The sequence below is a fragment of the Silurus meridionalis genome, chromosome 10, assembly GCF_014805685.1.
Source record: "Silurus meridionalis isolate SWU-2019-XX chromosome 10, ASM1480568v1, whole genome shotgun sequence".
In the NCBI taxonomy this organism is placed as follows: domain Eukaryota; kingdom Metazoa; phylum Chordata; class Actinopteri; order Siluriformes; family Siluridae; genus Silurus; species Silurus meridionalis.
This window is the reverse complement of record NC_060893.1, coordinates 7663274-7680292: the sequence shown is the minus strand read 5'-3', so window position 1 is coordinate 7680292 and position 17019 is coordinate 7663274. Positions and strand designations below refer to the sequence as shown.

At 37.5% G+C, this 17019-nt stretch overlaps 1 protein-coding gene across 2 annotated transcripts in view; it reads right to left on the bottom strand.

The window, feature by feature from the left end:
- Positions 1-17019, bottom strand: part of pdzrn4 (PDZ domain containing ring finger 4) — a 44050-nt gene that overhangs the window by 14613 nt on the left and 12418 nt on the right. For both annotated transcript variants that reach the window (XM_046860200.1, XM_046860201.1), the window contains exons 2-3: positions 4006-4259; positions 1683-1785 (exon numbers count right to left, since the gene is read on the bottom strand). In XM_046860200.1, coding sequence (XP_046716156.1) covers positions 1683-1785; positions 4006-4259 — 357 coding nt within the window. The remainder of the gene's footprint in view (positions 1-1682; positions 1786-4005; positions 4260-17019) is intronic.

The following is a 17019-nucleotide window of genomic DNA, read 5'->3' as shown; positions in this document are numbered from 1 at the left end:
GTCAAAAGATGTGCGTATTTGCAGCCTGATAATGCAAAGAAAAGGTTAGGGATGGGGGAATAGTTAGAGGGAGGGAGGAATCAGAAGACTGAAGGACTTGGAAATTGCGTTTTTTTTAAGTGACTTGTGTAGATGGGTATGATGGCATAGACTGTAAAACCTCTAAAAGTCTCCTTTTTTTTTGCAATTTCATTGAAATATGATACTTGCTTTAATTCAGGGGTGTCCAATCTTTTCCACAAAGTGAGTGGAGTTTTTCATTCCAACCAAGCAAGTCCACAGAAAATTCTACCTGTTTAAATCTAATGATTTTCAATTTCAATGACTATCATGTGTGGCCCTTGATTGGTTGAAATGAAAACCTGCACCAACACCATCTCTTTCTGGAAAACAGGGACACCCCTGCTTTTAGTGAATAGCTCTCTCTCTCTCTCTCTCTCTCTCTGTCTCTCTGTCTCTCTCTCTCTCTCTCTCTCTCCTCTCTCTCTCTCTCTATATATATGTATAGATCTGTGCACAAATTTTCTCCTGACATGGAAAATGCGGAAGAATCGTTTGTATAGCATGAAATACAGTAAATGCAGAAAGCACATTGTAATAGGATTAGTTAATAGAAATGAGCTGTGTAGATCAGCACACAATTTATTTACCCTGCCTTAATGAAAGCAGCAGGAGTCACGAGTGCATGCATAAATCTTTTGAGAAAAAAAGAAGAAGCTCATGCTCGGAGGGGGGAACAAGCATTCAAACAAATTCAAATGAAATAACAACATCAAGGATCTTATAATTTATCACTCAAAGCTCGGAAACAGACCGTCTCCTCTCAAGTAGGCTATGGAAATGAAGAAACGTTAAAGCTAGTGCTTTTTTTTCCTGGCAAGCCATGTGAAAAATATGTTTATCATTCATGCTGGGGGAACTGTACAGTCGACTGCTGGAATCATCTGTCAGGCCTCATTATAATAATCAGGGATATGATTGATGTTTCACAAAATGACTAATATTACGATTCTGAATGAGGTGAGGTTTACTGATGCGTTTTATATCGCACATATTGTCGCCTACCAAGGCCAGGATTGAATAAACACCTATGATGTTGAATTAGTTCTTCCAGGGTTGTATCCTGCTAGACTTTTATAAACACAACAAGGTCTTAATCAACACTGAGTATTTTACTGTGTAGTCTGTACCCATCCTGTTGAGCCACAGCCTCTTTGCCCCAGTCCATTGTGTCTGGCTGTACATTTGATCATCATCATATTATTTGAGCTCTCTAAATCAATAAAACCTAAGAAAATCTGAAGGAATCCAGACATTCATTATGCCTTTGATATGCCTGAAAATGGAACTAAATTTGATTATCGGGATATCTGGACGAACAGACTGTTGGTACGGGAAGACTATAATTATTTAAAAAAAGAAGATGCAACAATGGTGTCAGCATCCAAGGGCAACAGCATGAATTAACTCCCACCGATTATAAACCACACTGTGATCATAGGTCAAAGGTCATGACTGTGACCCATCATCTGTCAGGAGAGACCCATGGGGACAACCATAGGGAGTCTATTACCAGCAGGTCTGCTCTTATGCCTAGGAAAGGTCTATTATAGGCAGTCACGCTGGGTGGATATCAAGTGTGAATAATAAAAGTGACAGGAGGAAACAGGATGATGTCCTACCTCATACTCTAACTCATCAGTCCTCTCAGCCTCAGCTGGCATGTTGGAGAGATACTCACTCCCCTCGTAGTACTCCTGGCCCATGGTGTGGAGAGAGTGACAGCTGGGGGGAAGAAAGAAGAAAGTGGGTGAGGCAGTGAGAAAAGTAAACAGTGTAAATAGACAATTAATGAGTAAGGAAGAAAATAGGGCATTGGGAAAACACTGCTGAAGAGAGGGAAAAATAGTCAGGGCAACAGTAGGGCAGAATGATAGTGGGAGATGAGAAAAGACATGCTGAGACAAAACAGGTAGAGAGAGAGAGAGAGAGAGAGAGAGAGAGAGAGAGAGAGAGAGAGGTGAGGGTAATGTTGATTCACACAATTTTTGCTCACAGATGCACTCAATGCTTCACTTCTTCACATAACACTCAAGTTCACAAGTCACTTACTGGCACTTCCTGATTCACTCCGTCACTTTCTGTTTGACTTACTAAATCACTCAGTCACTTTCTCAGCGATTGCCTCAACTCATTTTCATACATACTTATTTACCCATTTACTCACTGACTCATTCAGTCACTTATTTACTGACTCAATTACTGACTGCTTTACTAACTCACTAATTCATTCACACGCTCACAGATTCTCACAGACTTACTCACTGTCTCACTACGTCAACCACTGACTTACTGACCTAAATCCTCCTCCTTTGTCCTTGTCCTCGCCTTCTAGACAGAAATGACAAGTGAATAATGTATCGTCATAAGTTATTATTGATGATGTCATGAGCGGGGGTTGAGGAGATGCGAGATATTCTCTTTAATGAATCATTATAGACCTTTCCGTTCATAATGATACCATCACTTTCTGGCCTCCATGTCCTTGGGGAGACCATACTGACTAGGCTCTCTCTTTCATAATACACAAGATTTACTCCAGACATCTTGAGGAAAATGTACTTTTCCTTTATATTCTCTTATATATAAGACTCTACGAACCCTAATATACAAAACACTTTTGCTGTGGCTCTTTTGGAGTTTTTGGAACTATACAAATATATGAGCTGAACATATCGCAATACACCTTCTTGCAATACATCCTAAATGTCACAATGGTTTATTTTTTATTATTTTTGTATCTGCCAGCTGCCATGTTGCAATATGTGAATACAGCACATTTTTATGATCACTTGGCCGATACAGTGGAAATGTAGTCATTGGATATATAAAAGCACTACTCTGTCTGAGGCATTTGATGGCAGATGAGGAGCCAACAGGAGTGTTAGTTTTATGGGACAGCTTGATTACATTGGGACTCTGCTGCAGGCTATAGGAATAGATGTGGACCTAATTTTGGCAACTACAGTATGGTTTCCTGTTTTATAGGCCCATTTGCTTTTCGGACCTGTGTACACTTTTGCTACTTCCTACAGTTGGAATATACAAATAATTGCTGGTGATAGAACAATTTCACATGCTAATTATTAAAACGGCAAAAGATTTTTCAGTATTAGAAATAAATAGTTTGAAATTGAAAGAGATATTTTTAAACCACTTTACTGTAATAGAGCCTTGTACAAGTTGTCAGACGTATGAAAGTCCTCAGAGTTCGCCTGGGTGTCATAAGAGTATGAATGAGGCTTGTCATCAGATTCTGTCGCCATTGTCTAGTAAGACAAAAAAATTCATTCGAGAAGTCCAAATCCAAGCACCCAACACCAATGGGATTTCGAAATGCAACATGACGCTTATATGAGTGACAAATTTTAAACAATAAATTATCCAAGGGCTATTGTGTCATAATAATTACCTCTTTTACACACAGTCTTTGTCTATTGTGTGTTTGTGTCTGTGTGTGTGTGTGTGTGTGTGTGTGTGTGTGTGTGTGTGTGTGTGTGTGTGAGGGAGAGAGCCAGGCTCAGATGACTTCACAGCATTGCGGAAACAAACGCCTCCACCTACACCATGACTGTGTCTCGGGGGAGGAAACCCAGATATTCTTTATGCTTAACTACATCTTGTTCACACTTTGAGAATTCCTCAGTGAGGAGCTTGAGAACAAGAAAAAGTATATTAAGCAAGAAACAAAAATACATGTACTGTGACTTCCTATTCATATTTTTTTAGAAAACCCCATAATGCTTTGAAAAATTACTATTACTACATTACTATTTCAGGAGCTTTAATTTAGGAACATTTACACTGAAGAAACTTTTGTAAAAAACTTTAAGGAGACCAAAATGAAAAAGCTTGTCCATGCTTAATATACAGAATGTATCAACAATACAAATTAGCTATAGCAGACAATCTGTACTGTAAGTACTGTAAGTCAGCAGTTCTTACCTGTCTGAGAGCAAGAAAGGGCAAATGTCTGGCACAGGTGGGCTGCTTGGCCGGAGTTTGGCAAGAGCCATGATGTGCTCGAAGGTGATGTCTGTTTGCGTGCATACATCCACCAGCTGGACATCCTGAGTTGACCCTTGACCCAGCGGTAGCGGTTGCCGCCGGAGCACCTGGACCACAATAGGGTCTTTGGCAGTGCGGAAGGCCTGCACTGCCTCCTCATGACTGGCTCTCGATAAATCTTTCCCATTAACCTAGAAAAGAAAACGACATTACGTCATACATCATACATCGCAATCAAGCACTCTTACACAGGTTTGAACAGTTTTCTTAAAGAATACAGCAATTTAAAGATTCAGATCATTATCTGAATAACATTGTACCATCGTCTGTCTAAATATGAGATTCTAAATGGCTGAAAGATGTGCATTTAAAACAAATGTACAGGTAGTTCCAGTTAATGTAATCATCATTCTGAAATATGGTACTGCTAATAAGTAATTATAACTATAGTAAAATACATTTACAGTTACATACAGAATGACAAAGCTAATACAGTATAGGTCATTTTCACACACACACACACACACACACACACACACACACACACACACACACACACACACACACACACACACTATCTCATGCGTTCTTATAATAATAACTATTTATTTATATTCATTTACAGCTTTATCTTCTAAGTTCTGGCAAGTGACCGTGGTATAAATATTATTAGGTGTGCGCCATGTGGTTCTTTGCCTCATGTCATATATAAAAATTATTTTTACATCATCACCCAGTGATGGCTTATGCCTTAAATTATACACATTTTAGAAAGTTGTTGTCTAAACTGTAACTTAATTAAGTGTATAATACCTATAGTGGAATATCAGATCCAGAAATGACACTGCACATATTTTTATATAATGTCCAGTGTATTAAGGAATCATATCTTTTAGACACCAATAGAGCTTCTTTCTTTACAGTGTCAAAAAGTTTACTGTTCAAAGGAACTTTTTTACTACAGAAGAAAATATTAATCAAGCATATTATACCCTAGATTATATAAAAACAAGATTATTACATGTATCACCAAAGGCCCTGAAGGCTTGTATACATAGACCGTACTCTACAAGCTGCTGATCAAACAGAATTCTGAGCAAAAGGAAGACTGGAAGACACACCTAAAACATTTTACACTTTTCTCCGCATATAGATGTATGCGTATAGCCCTTCGTACCCAAAATTAGCTAATTTTATAATTCATTTACTGTACTATAATTTTTTTGCCATATTTTCCAAATGGACAAGGAGAGATGACAATCCATGGCTGAAGTGAATGGGGTGTGATGGTTGATGAAGGCTAGTGGTTATGTATTCAAATAGCAAGTTGCCTTATGATCTGTCCCCTGAGGGCTAGTCTGGCTTTGGTTAAAATGCGAGCTTAGTAAATTCTGCTTTCACCACAGAATATTATTAGAAGTAATGAAAAACATCAATCGTTCTCCGATTCCTGTAGAGTTAAAAAACAGGTGCAACCTAATGAAAAAAACACTTCATAATATCTATTAATGCTCCCCTATGTATGAAGATTTAACAGTGCAATCAAATGGATTCAACTCGAAATCAAGAAAATGCCTCAAATATCCACCATAATAAACTTATGCTGTGTTGTGCATGAAGCATTAAAATTATGGGTTTTTTGTTTTTGTTTTTTTGTTTTTTGGGAGAAGGGAATACTTATTGCCTGCAGTCTCACCACTTTCACCAATAACATTTTTTTTTTTTTATGTCGACCATAATTCAAGTTTGATCCTGATTAGCTATTGAAACATCCATCCCTGCAGCTAAATGAATAATAAAGCAATTGCATGCTTCCCAGGAAGGCATAAATAACAAATTATTACTAAAAAACAAAACAAAAAACAGGAATTGTTTTCAATAAAGAAGAGTGCACAAATAGAATCTCTATAGTATCATTGAAAAAATATGATCTCCTTCAATGGTCAGTCTTACTCAGAAGCTGTGCAGCCGGTACCTCTATTTACTCACTTAGTTGAATATCTTTGCTCAGCACATGGCGTATATATGGAGAAAAGGCTGAGGTTCATTTAGCCCGGTAATTGGGAGCCAGAGCGAGAACAATACGGATGAAATACTCCTGTGAATAGGCTTTGAAACACAAGATAAGAATCTGCACCTCAAATATGGTCAACCCAGCAAAAATCCTCCCCACCCCACTACCACCCTTCTTTGCTTTACACTGCGTTTTCCCCAGCATTTTTTCTCATTCAGATTTTCACAAAAGAAAAAAAAAAAAAAAAAGAAAAGAAAAGAGAGAAGCACACAAACAGAGAGAGAGAGAGAGAGAGAGAGAGAGAGAGAGAGAGAGAGAGAGAGAGAGAGAGAGAGAGAGAGGAGAAACTAGCACATACACAACAGATATTTCCATATTCAAATAATGGCTATGATATACGATATAATTATTCTATATTATGATGCACGACTTCTAATTCCATTGGTTCTCTGTTATACGTGATCTGCCCAGCCACAACAGCTGACTATGTGAGATCACTGACAGATCCCACAAGAGTAATTTCTCACATTGCTGCCAACAAGAGACATTTCCAATAACACTCTCTCTAAAGATGCTTCTTCTCTCAGTCGAGTGACCTTTGTGTAAAGCAATGTTGCATTAATCAGCTAGGCGATAAAAGTAGGTCAAATCTCCAGAGGGGCATTCACGACAAACATGAGAAGAGAGGGAAAAATGGAATCAACACAATCACAGCCACTTGGCTCTACTACTTTACTCTTCTGTTTCCATACAATTTTTCTCTTTGTACCTCCTTCTAAATTTTTTTTTTCTTTTTTTCTTTTTTTGCTAGTCAGCATTCAAAGCCTATTGTTGTGGTTGTGTGAAGCGCCTCTGTTATGGCCCAGCACACGATTTCTGAGGCAGCGAGATTTCAGACAAAGAAGTCACACTAGATAAATGAGCATGCCTATAGCTTACGGCAGGCGGAGAGAAAAAATGAACATATTGTAAATGCTAGCATTGGCTTTTTCCAGCTTCTAGCCTGATAGCAGATGTGGCCTTGCTAAAGGAAAAGAAACAGTTTTTACGCAAAAACAAAAATAATTTCTTGTTTATTGTTTAGATCTGCTCCAGATGGACTGATTAATCCCCAGTTGCGGGATTCAATATGAATAATTCTAGGAATTGCAGGCATGTACCAGGCCATGCTGTAAGCATTCTGCTACCTTTTAGTGAATTAGCGCTAACAATGTCGTTCTAATGCCACACAGATGTTCAGAGTAACTTACAAGGACAATGTGTGCAGAGAGTGTAATGCAAATATGGGCAGAATACAGTTCATCCTCTGATGTGGTCCTACTTCAGGTGAAGTATTTCTAACTGTATAGTTACACATAATATATACAGTACATGTTGGTACAATGTAAATAAAGATGCATTACTTTTTACAGATTGACTACAGAAGTACATCTTATGTTAATACCTGTGTGTCAACATAAATGCAAATGCATCTCCATTGCTGTGATATGGATCAGGCAGACATGTCAATGCTGGAATCATTCAATTGTTGTACACACAATTCCTTAAAATACATCAATTCCATCTTATCAATTGTTTGGAGCTAAACTCACTCATGCAAACTATAATATCCAGTCACGTATAGACTCCAAATGCAGCGTTGTCCCATATTTTACTTTCAACCTTCTGTTTTTATTTTTTTACATAATTTGTCCTCTTCGGCTGTTTTCTGACTAGAATATTGTGTTTGATTTGATGCATTTGCCTGTAACTGCATCTGGGAGTTTGGTTAGTATAAATTCACAGGATAGCAAGGCAACTCAACAGAAAAATACAATTGTGGGGCCTAAAAAAAGCATCTCAGAAACCACTCTTGAGGGTCAACAATAGCAGAAAGCATTAAAAGGCATTTACACACATTCATAAATACACAGTATGTGCATACTGTAGAGAACTGATAGGTCTACTGTACCTGGCACTTAAACACACTTACTACTGCATGTCTTCAAAAAGGTTAATTGCTTATAGTCAATATTACTAATCAGGTGTCACTGTCACTTAGAAGAAAATGGGTTCCCTTTTTGGTCTGGTTCCTGATGTTGTTTCAGGAGGTTTTCAGGAGGCACAGTCTCCTCTGGCTTGCTCATTAGGGAATTAAATCTATACCCGTACTTTTGTAATGCTGCTTTGTGACTGTGTCTATTGTTAAACATGCTATACAAATACAGTTAAACTGGATTAGAGACCTTTACAACAATTAGCAGCTTAACCAGATAAGACCTGCAATTCAAAGAAAAGAATAGACTCAGCAGTATAGAATAGGACATGAAAGTCTGAAAGGTGCCCTTGCTGTAGGGTCACTTAGTGGACAATCACCTAAAATTGTAGGGTCCTATTTTAACCCCTTATTTTTCTAGGAAGGATCAAAACACACCATTTGACCAACTCTTCCTAGACAAAAAATTTGGACCAAATTCAACCACAATTTCTTCCTCCAGCAAGCAGCAGTGTTTCCAGCAGGAGGTTGATTATATGGCTTTTCCACAGATGCTTATGGGTTCTCAATGCTGCCCTTGAGATACTTCTTAGCATAATCCTTAAACTTGACATAATTAGCATCACCCACATGTTGAATACTTTCAAAATCTAAAGTTAAATTAAACTGATGTTAGATCATTTGCACATCACTGGTGCTTTTGTGCGGAACAGTGGACAAAGCGATGGAAAAGCCTATGTCTGAAGAGTGTTGAATGTGGTAATTTGTGCATACAGGCAAGCAGCAGTAGTGGTTGTGAAAGAACCGTTTTCATGCATAGTCTGATAACACCCTATTTTCACATTCGGAAAATTCTCTCAAAACAAACTAGTGTCAATCTAGGAGTAAGCACGGGTCTCTTGACATAAAAATTGTTTCTCGCAAAATCTCACTTTTCCCTCTTAAAAACATCGCTCCCTGTAACTTTCCCTGAATCGCTACTCTATTCATATACAAAAGGCATGCTGAATGGAAAATATTTCACAATGACTTTCTGTGGTGCTTTCATTGTTGTAAAGTATTTGTGCCCTGTAGATGTGCGATGCAGAGTCAGGCGATTTTTTAATAATATCCTAGCAAGAATATTTCAAAGCTCAAAGGTTGAAATGCAGGTTTTTGACGTTTTGTTAATTTGTCAGGCTAGGTAGCTAATAATGTAGAAAAAAAATTAAAATCTCAATTTTCTACCTTGAACAAATCCAATAACACTGAGATGAGGGTTTTTATTTTTTATTTATTTATTTTCAAAGATAATGCAACTGACAATTTATATATATATATAAATATATATATATATATATATAGTGTATTTCAGCAGCACATCAGATCAGTTATACTATTGTTTACTAGACTCTGATCTCTGAATATGACACCATTACCCAGTTCACAGGGGAGAGGCTGAGTAATATGACTACACTATGTCTTCAGATCGAAGTAGACTCTTACAGCATTATAAAAGCAATAAAAATAAATAAATAAAACCTGCTCATACACCCAGGGGCTGAAGCATGCAACTCTACATAGACAATCATCCTCAGATATAGAAGTAAGCAAATTCAAACACAATGCATGCGTTCGATACGACACTGCATTTTCTTCCATTCATTTTTGATGAATCAGCAATTGTCTTAGTTTTCACACTGAACAAAGGAACAGTAGGTGTCAGATGTAAGGGGGAGGGGTGTGTCCGGGAGCCCACTCTGTGCACTACGCTCAAGTTGCCTGCAGTTGCTGCAGTCCCATTTGCTTCTGACTCGACTGAGCACCTCTCAAGTGACCAACAATGCTCCACTGACTCACCCTTTTGTATCCCAGAAATCAATTTACATTTTCATAAATATTATCCAGTGTTGATGTGTGAGGCACAGGGCCGCTTTAACCGAGGATTGGTATTAAATTGAAAAAAAGACGTAATTCCCTAGTGGGAAGAAACACCCTGGTCTAAACTAGCCGCTACTGTGGTTCCATTCAAGCAGGCTAAATGACTCATTTCAATAATAAGTGTCAGACTAAAATGCGATGAGATGTGTGGTACAGTAAAGATGATATGAGTACATTAATCATACGGTTGGGTTTGGGGGGAGGGGTTTGAGTGGCCGCTTTAGCGATCCCTGCCACATGCCGTGCTGCTCCACTGACACAGAACTGGGAAATAAAAACTGTGAGGAGACCGCAAGGGAAATCTGAGAGGCCCACTGCATCACAACATCAAGCAGCCAAACATCTCGCCTTTCACCCCACAGCAGCATAAAACAAAAGAGCAGCACAACAGCTAGCTATTGTATACATTAATAGAGCCTGTTCAACTCAGTAACGTAAAAATAATTTTTTGCTCCTTCTTAGCATCCTGTGCAGTGTATTAATATTCTGATGGGGATGAGGATGTTTGAGTTGAAATAGTTTGTGAATCAGAAACTTGTCTTCATCAGTCGATCAGGATAAAGGAGTTCAGAATTTCTAGCATCTAACAATAAACAATTAACTGGACAAAAGAATTATAAAATGTATTTACATTTTCCTTCTTTTACATTTACACGCCCTTATCCAGAGCGATGTACAAAAGTGCTTTGAGTCTCTAGCAACGAATAAATCTACACTGGTATTACAAACTTAATATAAATATAACTCAAACTCTTTTGATCTACTATTCAGGCTTTCTAGATCAGGCAATGGCATACATATGTTTTGAGGCTTTGAAGGAAGCATTTTAGTATTGATACATTACATTTGGGGTTTCATCACTAAAACTTGAACTAATTTCTGCCAAAATGTCGGACGTTCACACGCATTGCCGATACACAGCAGGGGTGAACAAATCAGTAGCCAAGGATACCTAGGACAAGCAGATTTTGTGCTTTTGTCACAGCAGTGTGATGCACCTGAAAGCCATAACATTAGCGCAAACTGCTACTTCTCAGTCGCACCATTTACTGCAATTAGCACACAAAATAAACGATTTTACACAATGGATTATTTATCATCTACAGACAGAAAAAAACTATATTTTTTAATAATCATATACATACAAAATAATTTCGAGCAAAACTGAAATACCTTTCAGTAGTAACGGTCAGTTTAACAAATTTAAAGATAAGAAAGATGCTAATTTGAATATGTTCAAAAAGATTATGGCTTGGTGAAAAAGTGGAGAGAGCCTGGTTAAAAGAAATAATTAAACAATGACCTGAGGTAAACTTTACCCAAATTGGTGATAAAGCAGTTACTAGGACTAACATATGGTGGTACAGTTCTTTTCTTCTATCACTGTGAAACATTTCTTTTCCCCCAAATCCTCACTGCTTCAGAGCCAGTTGGTAAAACTTGCTCTGCTGCAATAGACTTGCTACCTTTTAATAGTCATGATGTTTTCATTATAGTGTTTAGGAACATAAAACACTTAAGTGGGTGGTAGAAACTATGAAGAGAAAATTCTGATGGCTCATTCTGATGCTAGTGGACAGTGACGCCCCGCATGGATGCGTTTTATATGCTTAAGTCTCTGACTGGCTCTATGTAGGAAGGAATATGAAGAAATAGGCTGTTCTTCGCAGTTGGAGAAAAGAGCTGTACCACTGTACCACTTGCAAGCAATTTGCATACATTTAAACTTCAAGAGTCACTAACATTTGCTCTTCTGCTTGTTGCCTTTGGAGATTTTCTATTTTTAGTGAAAAGACGGCTGATTTGTGGGTGGATCTACATATATTCTGTAGCAGTAAGAGTGTGAGTGCAGCTGAGTGTTATAACTATGTTTCCTATTTGCTTTACTGTAGTTAGTGAAGAATTCATTTATTCATTTTTTCTATACCTTGTAATTGAGGTGAAGTCAATCACAGAGCACCATGTGTACACATTTATGCAGTACAACACCTCTGAGTTCCCAATCCACCTGCTTGCATGTGTTTGGGAGGCAGATAGAAACCAGAGATCCCACAGAAAACTCATGTGGACACAGAAAACACACTAACAATAATCTTATTGAGCCACACACCCTGAAGCCATAAACTGTCTTGCTACAATTCCTCTCCTTGCTAATTGAACGATAAGAATGACTGAAAAACAAGTTATGGAATTGAATTAGTGTTTTGTTTTCCTTAAATCTGTATACTGATTTTTAATTGATTCCAACAACCATTCAAAAGAAATCATTTACAATTTAAAAGCCCACTTGTGGTCATAAAATGCATGCTTATTATCATGCATGAGATCGCTTTCTTGGTTAGTCCGTCAAATCATTCTTTTTAACCCAGGAGTTTATTCAAACCAGGCGTTAGTGTCTAAGGTTTAAATATATTCTCATTTTATAATAAACCTGCCTGGGTTTCTTTTCCAAATATTTAAACGTGACGTAAAATTCTAAGATGGTAAACAAAGCCCTCAGGAGGATCTCGTATTCAAACACACACAAACTGCAACGCTTCTCCTTTCTTTCGGAAGTAGCTCAGTCTCACTACATCTTCAAATATTGTTTGGGGAAAACACATTCCAACTGAGGTGCCCTACAGCATATAATGTGCAACCTCTATTGAGAGATTGTGTGTGTGTTTGTGTGTGTTTAAATATGTGTGTGTGCGAGACAATTTTAAAAGCCTCACTGATTCTCTGCACATTCATTTGCACATCCGCGACCACAAAGTGCACCACGCAGGAGGCAATTAGCATCATGTGAGCGATATTTACATAGTGCCAGACACATCCTCGCTCACAACAAAGATGCTTCATATGACTGGCTGTCTCTCGCCCGGTTAGTTCTCTTCTCATTACAGCACAAACATGGGTCACGGGGTGGCCGTCAGAGCACACAGTGCTGTAATGAGCGTGCAGGGCACCAAGGGTCAGTCAGAACCCCTGCTGGTGGCCCTTGATGCTTACTTGCAAATAATTGGGAGTACTGTAACGTGCATGGAGGTGTACACTGAGAGAATCAAGGTGGGGGAGACAAACAAACAGAGGAGCAGAGAAAATATATAGTTACAAATAAATGAAAAACTGACTATTTGTTCAGCACATGTTGGGTGTATCTGTTACATAAACTTGCTGCCTATTTAGAATCTATCCTGAGACAGGAGTTCTGAATTGAACATTGAACATTTGCTTAGAACATGCTGATATACCTCCTTGAAAGACTTTTGCTGCCCTTAAATAAAAGTTGGAAAAAGCATAGTCATGAAATTGAGCAATACATTTTTTTTTAATTAGAATTTTTTTTTTTGAGATACCCAACAACACTATTTAATTATATAAAAATTTTCAGTAACCTGGCAACATGGCAATGCTGTCAAAACTCATCTCAGTAGGTTTCCATACAGGTCCCTTTGTAGATATCAAAGTGCTTCCTTGTAAGACACTGATTTATGAGACAGTATAAGCAGCTAGGCTTCAAGACAGCTTCTGTTTTGGGGCATCGTCAACGACATTGTTAAAGAAATGGAAAAGCTCTAGTAAATCAAATCTATCATCTGAACTTCCAAACAAGTGATTACTAAACAATCCTGTTTGGTTTCATGAATCTCATAAAAATATCATCCAGTTATTTATAAAAGCCTATCACCAAAGTAATCCCTAATTTGCCTCCCAAATCATCCACAATCCGTAACTGAAATCTGTTCACACCATTTTTTAAAATTCAGTGTCTATTAACAGATGTACAGCAGAATAAATCTGCAGGGATCAAAAACAAAACACACACACACACACACACACACACACACACACACACACACACACACACACACACACGGCATATATGAACAGTCTTTCTATATGCTGCTATAAAGCCAGGACTACTCGGAAAAGCAAAGTGAGCTTTGTGCACTCATTATTCATGCGTCTTTGTCTCTGTCTGTCTGTGTCCCTCACGCAATTTTAAACTCCCTTTAAGATCTTAATTTCTGGGTTGGAGACAGCTGGAATGTAGCAGCATTCAGACAGAATCTGACAGGAAAATAGTTGATTCTACATCTTTGTCTCCTGTCACTCGGATAAATTAGAGGTTATGGAGGCTTGGAGGTTAACAAAGCGCTGTGCCAGGGAGTCGTGCTGAATGTGCCAGGAACACAATGCATATTGTCTACAAGTGCTTTTGTCACAGTGTTTGGAAAAATATGAAGACCATGAGGCCAGGCATTTCTCTCATGATAGAGTAAATTTGGACTGCAACAAATAATTGAGTGAGATTCCAAAAGTTGCCAAATAATTTCATTGTAGTTTAGTTGGTCCATGTTATGATACACACACACTGTTGTTTCATTTAAACCAAAAAATGTTGAATTGATAATACAATTCAGAATAATGTTTTTGTGATCAACATGACAATCCTTGCAAACACAGTGTCCTGAGTTAAATCTTGTTTAATACCCACTGGATTGTGACCCAAATTTATAATTATATTTGCCTTTCCTAACCTATCCAAAAGAAATATATTGTCCTACTGTGACTATAGATTGATTGATGGGCTGAAAATGAACCCATGGTCTCAAATGAATGGTTTGTGAGACACCATTTTTCTTCCATGCCATAAAGTCAAATTCATTTACACTGTGTTTCTTTTATTTAGATTTGCCATATCAAATGAATACCTGAGCTTTTAATACATTTATGAGGGTCAAGATACTATTTATGCAGTTTTGGATAGAAGAGTCCATGTTAGAAGCTATTTGATTGAATTAAATATTTAAAATATTTATTTGATAAAGTGTAAATTATTGCAATGTATTAAATTTTCTTCACTTTTCCTTATATGTTAAATTGCCCCTTTCCTTTCAATGATTCCAATCACTAAAAATGAAGACTCAAACCCAAATATTTTAGTTGCTCCCGCATAAAAATGACTGCCTTGTGCAAAAGGAAAATAAATTCAACACTCAAGCGTTAGCCAGAGAGCCCGTGGATACTGGCCTTTATTTTGAATTTGGCTGATAGGTATTTAATGAATCAGGGCTTGGAATGCAGGTAAGACCCTTGCCTAATAACATGTAAATGCAAAAATGTGTGCAGAAGCAGGAACAAAGTAAAGCTTTACAAAAAATATACCAAAAAGTGTGCCATGATAATGTGGCCTGTTTTTAAGTACGGTAGTAATATTTCTTAGCTGATTGAATTGGAAAGGTGCATATTTTTACTTGTCACATGTACATTATAAGAAATTCTTTCTTTGCATATCCAATTGATATTAGGAATTTGGGGTCAGCCATAATACAGCACCCCTGGAGCAATGAGGGTTAAGGGCCCTGCTTAAAGAGTGGTAATTTAGCAATACCAGGCATTGAACCTCCAACCTTCCAATCAGTAACCCAGAGCCTTAACCACTGAGCTACCATTTCATTTCTGGTATTAAAAATACTAATGATCCAATAAATTCATTCATTTAAAAAAATTGTTGATTTCATCTATAAATTAAATATTTATAAATGCACTATAACATTTCAGACTAGTTATACTTCAAGTTATTCTCTGGCTCTGGTATTAAACTGTTCATCAAATGAACAAAGTTTCTTTTTCTGTATTCAGAGTTAGATGACGCTTAAATCAGAAAAAGATGTACTCTTCGTATGCTGGTCTATAAAAAGAAATCTCAAAGTCCGAAGAGTTCAAAAGTGAGTTTTTAAAGCTGTAGCATTTAAACTAAAAGAAAAACTGTAATTGGCAAGCAGAACAAATACTCTAACATTTTATTTAGAGATTATGTAGACATGGGTCATGACTGATGCATAACACAAACATGAAAAAAAAAATTACTTTAAAAAGATCAGCTTCATACAGACCTGATACAGTACATGACCTACAGTAGGTCATGTTCACAAATACACAAATTGAATAGTGTCAGTTCTATTAGACATGTGGTATGTAATTTGACACACAGCCTTGATATGTAATGATTTGTCTCACACAGCCATCAGATTAACTCACCCATGATGAGGATGTTACTTAAAAGAATATACTTTTAACCAAATTTTTACGTTAAACGATTTTCCTGAGCATATTAATTTGTACTGTTATGAATCATAATTCATTTATAGCAGTTATGTCTGTTGTGTTATGCAAGACTGAATCAGGGCTACTCTGTCCTGTACATAATTACACTTTCTACACATTCATCTCACACCCACTGTGCAGTTGTGGTTACAGACAGGCCACAGTGGCACAGCAAATTAATCCTTCCTTACCTTATAACACACACACACACACACACACACACACACACACACACACACACACACACACACACATATACAGACACATATACTAACAACTAATAGCCAGTTCACACAAGAAGAAGAAAAAGGAAAAAGGTTAAAGAAGGAGAAAATAAAGAAGCAGAAGAATAAATTTTCCTTCTTCTTCTTCTTCTACTTATTCTTCTTATTATTATTAATACACCCCTATATTACATCAGCAGTTTACCCTCAAAAGTCTGAGCAGTAAAATAAGTACTTCTAGAACAAGAAGAAAATGTGTTTGACAAGCTGATGAGAGTATGGCAATACTTTGTTTCTAATAAGTTATATTAAGTATAAATGCTGGCCTTATTTATACCATAATTTGCTAGTCTATGGAGTCAGTAGTGGCATCACGTTCGGTGCCACATCATCCCTTTCGGGACCTCAAGCGTTGTTGCAGTTCCATCATTCAAACTGAGACATTGAACAAGTACAATGGTAGGACAGAAAGAGAAATAGACTGCTAATATATCTTACTGATGTATTGCACCTGAGCAGAGGGCAGGAGTAGATCAGCAGATTAGGCTCAGTGTTTGCGATTGGAAGGTTGAGTTCAATTTTGAGGATTGTGTCAGTGTCGGGTTTTTGTGCTTAACTATTACGGAAGCTCAGACACAGGACTAGATAAGGTTTTGCCAAGAGCTATAACTCAGGATTTGCTGATTTGTGAACATCACATGAATAAATATAGAAGTAAACATCGA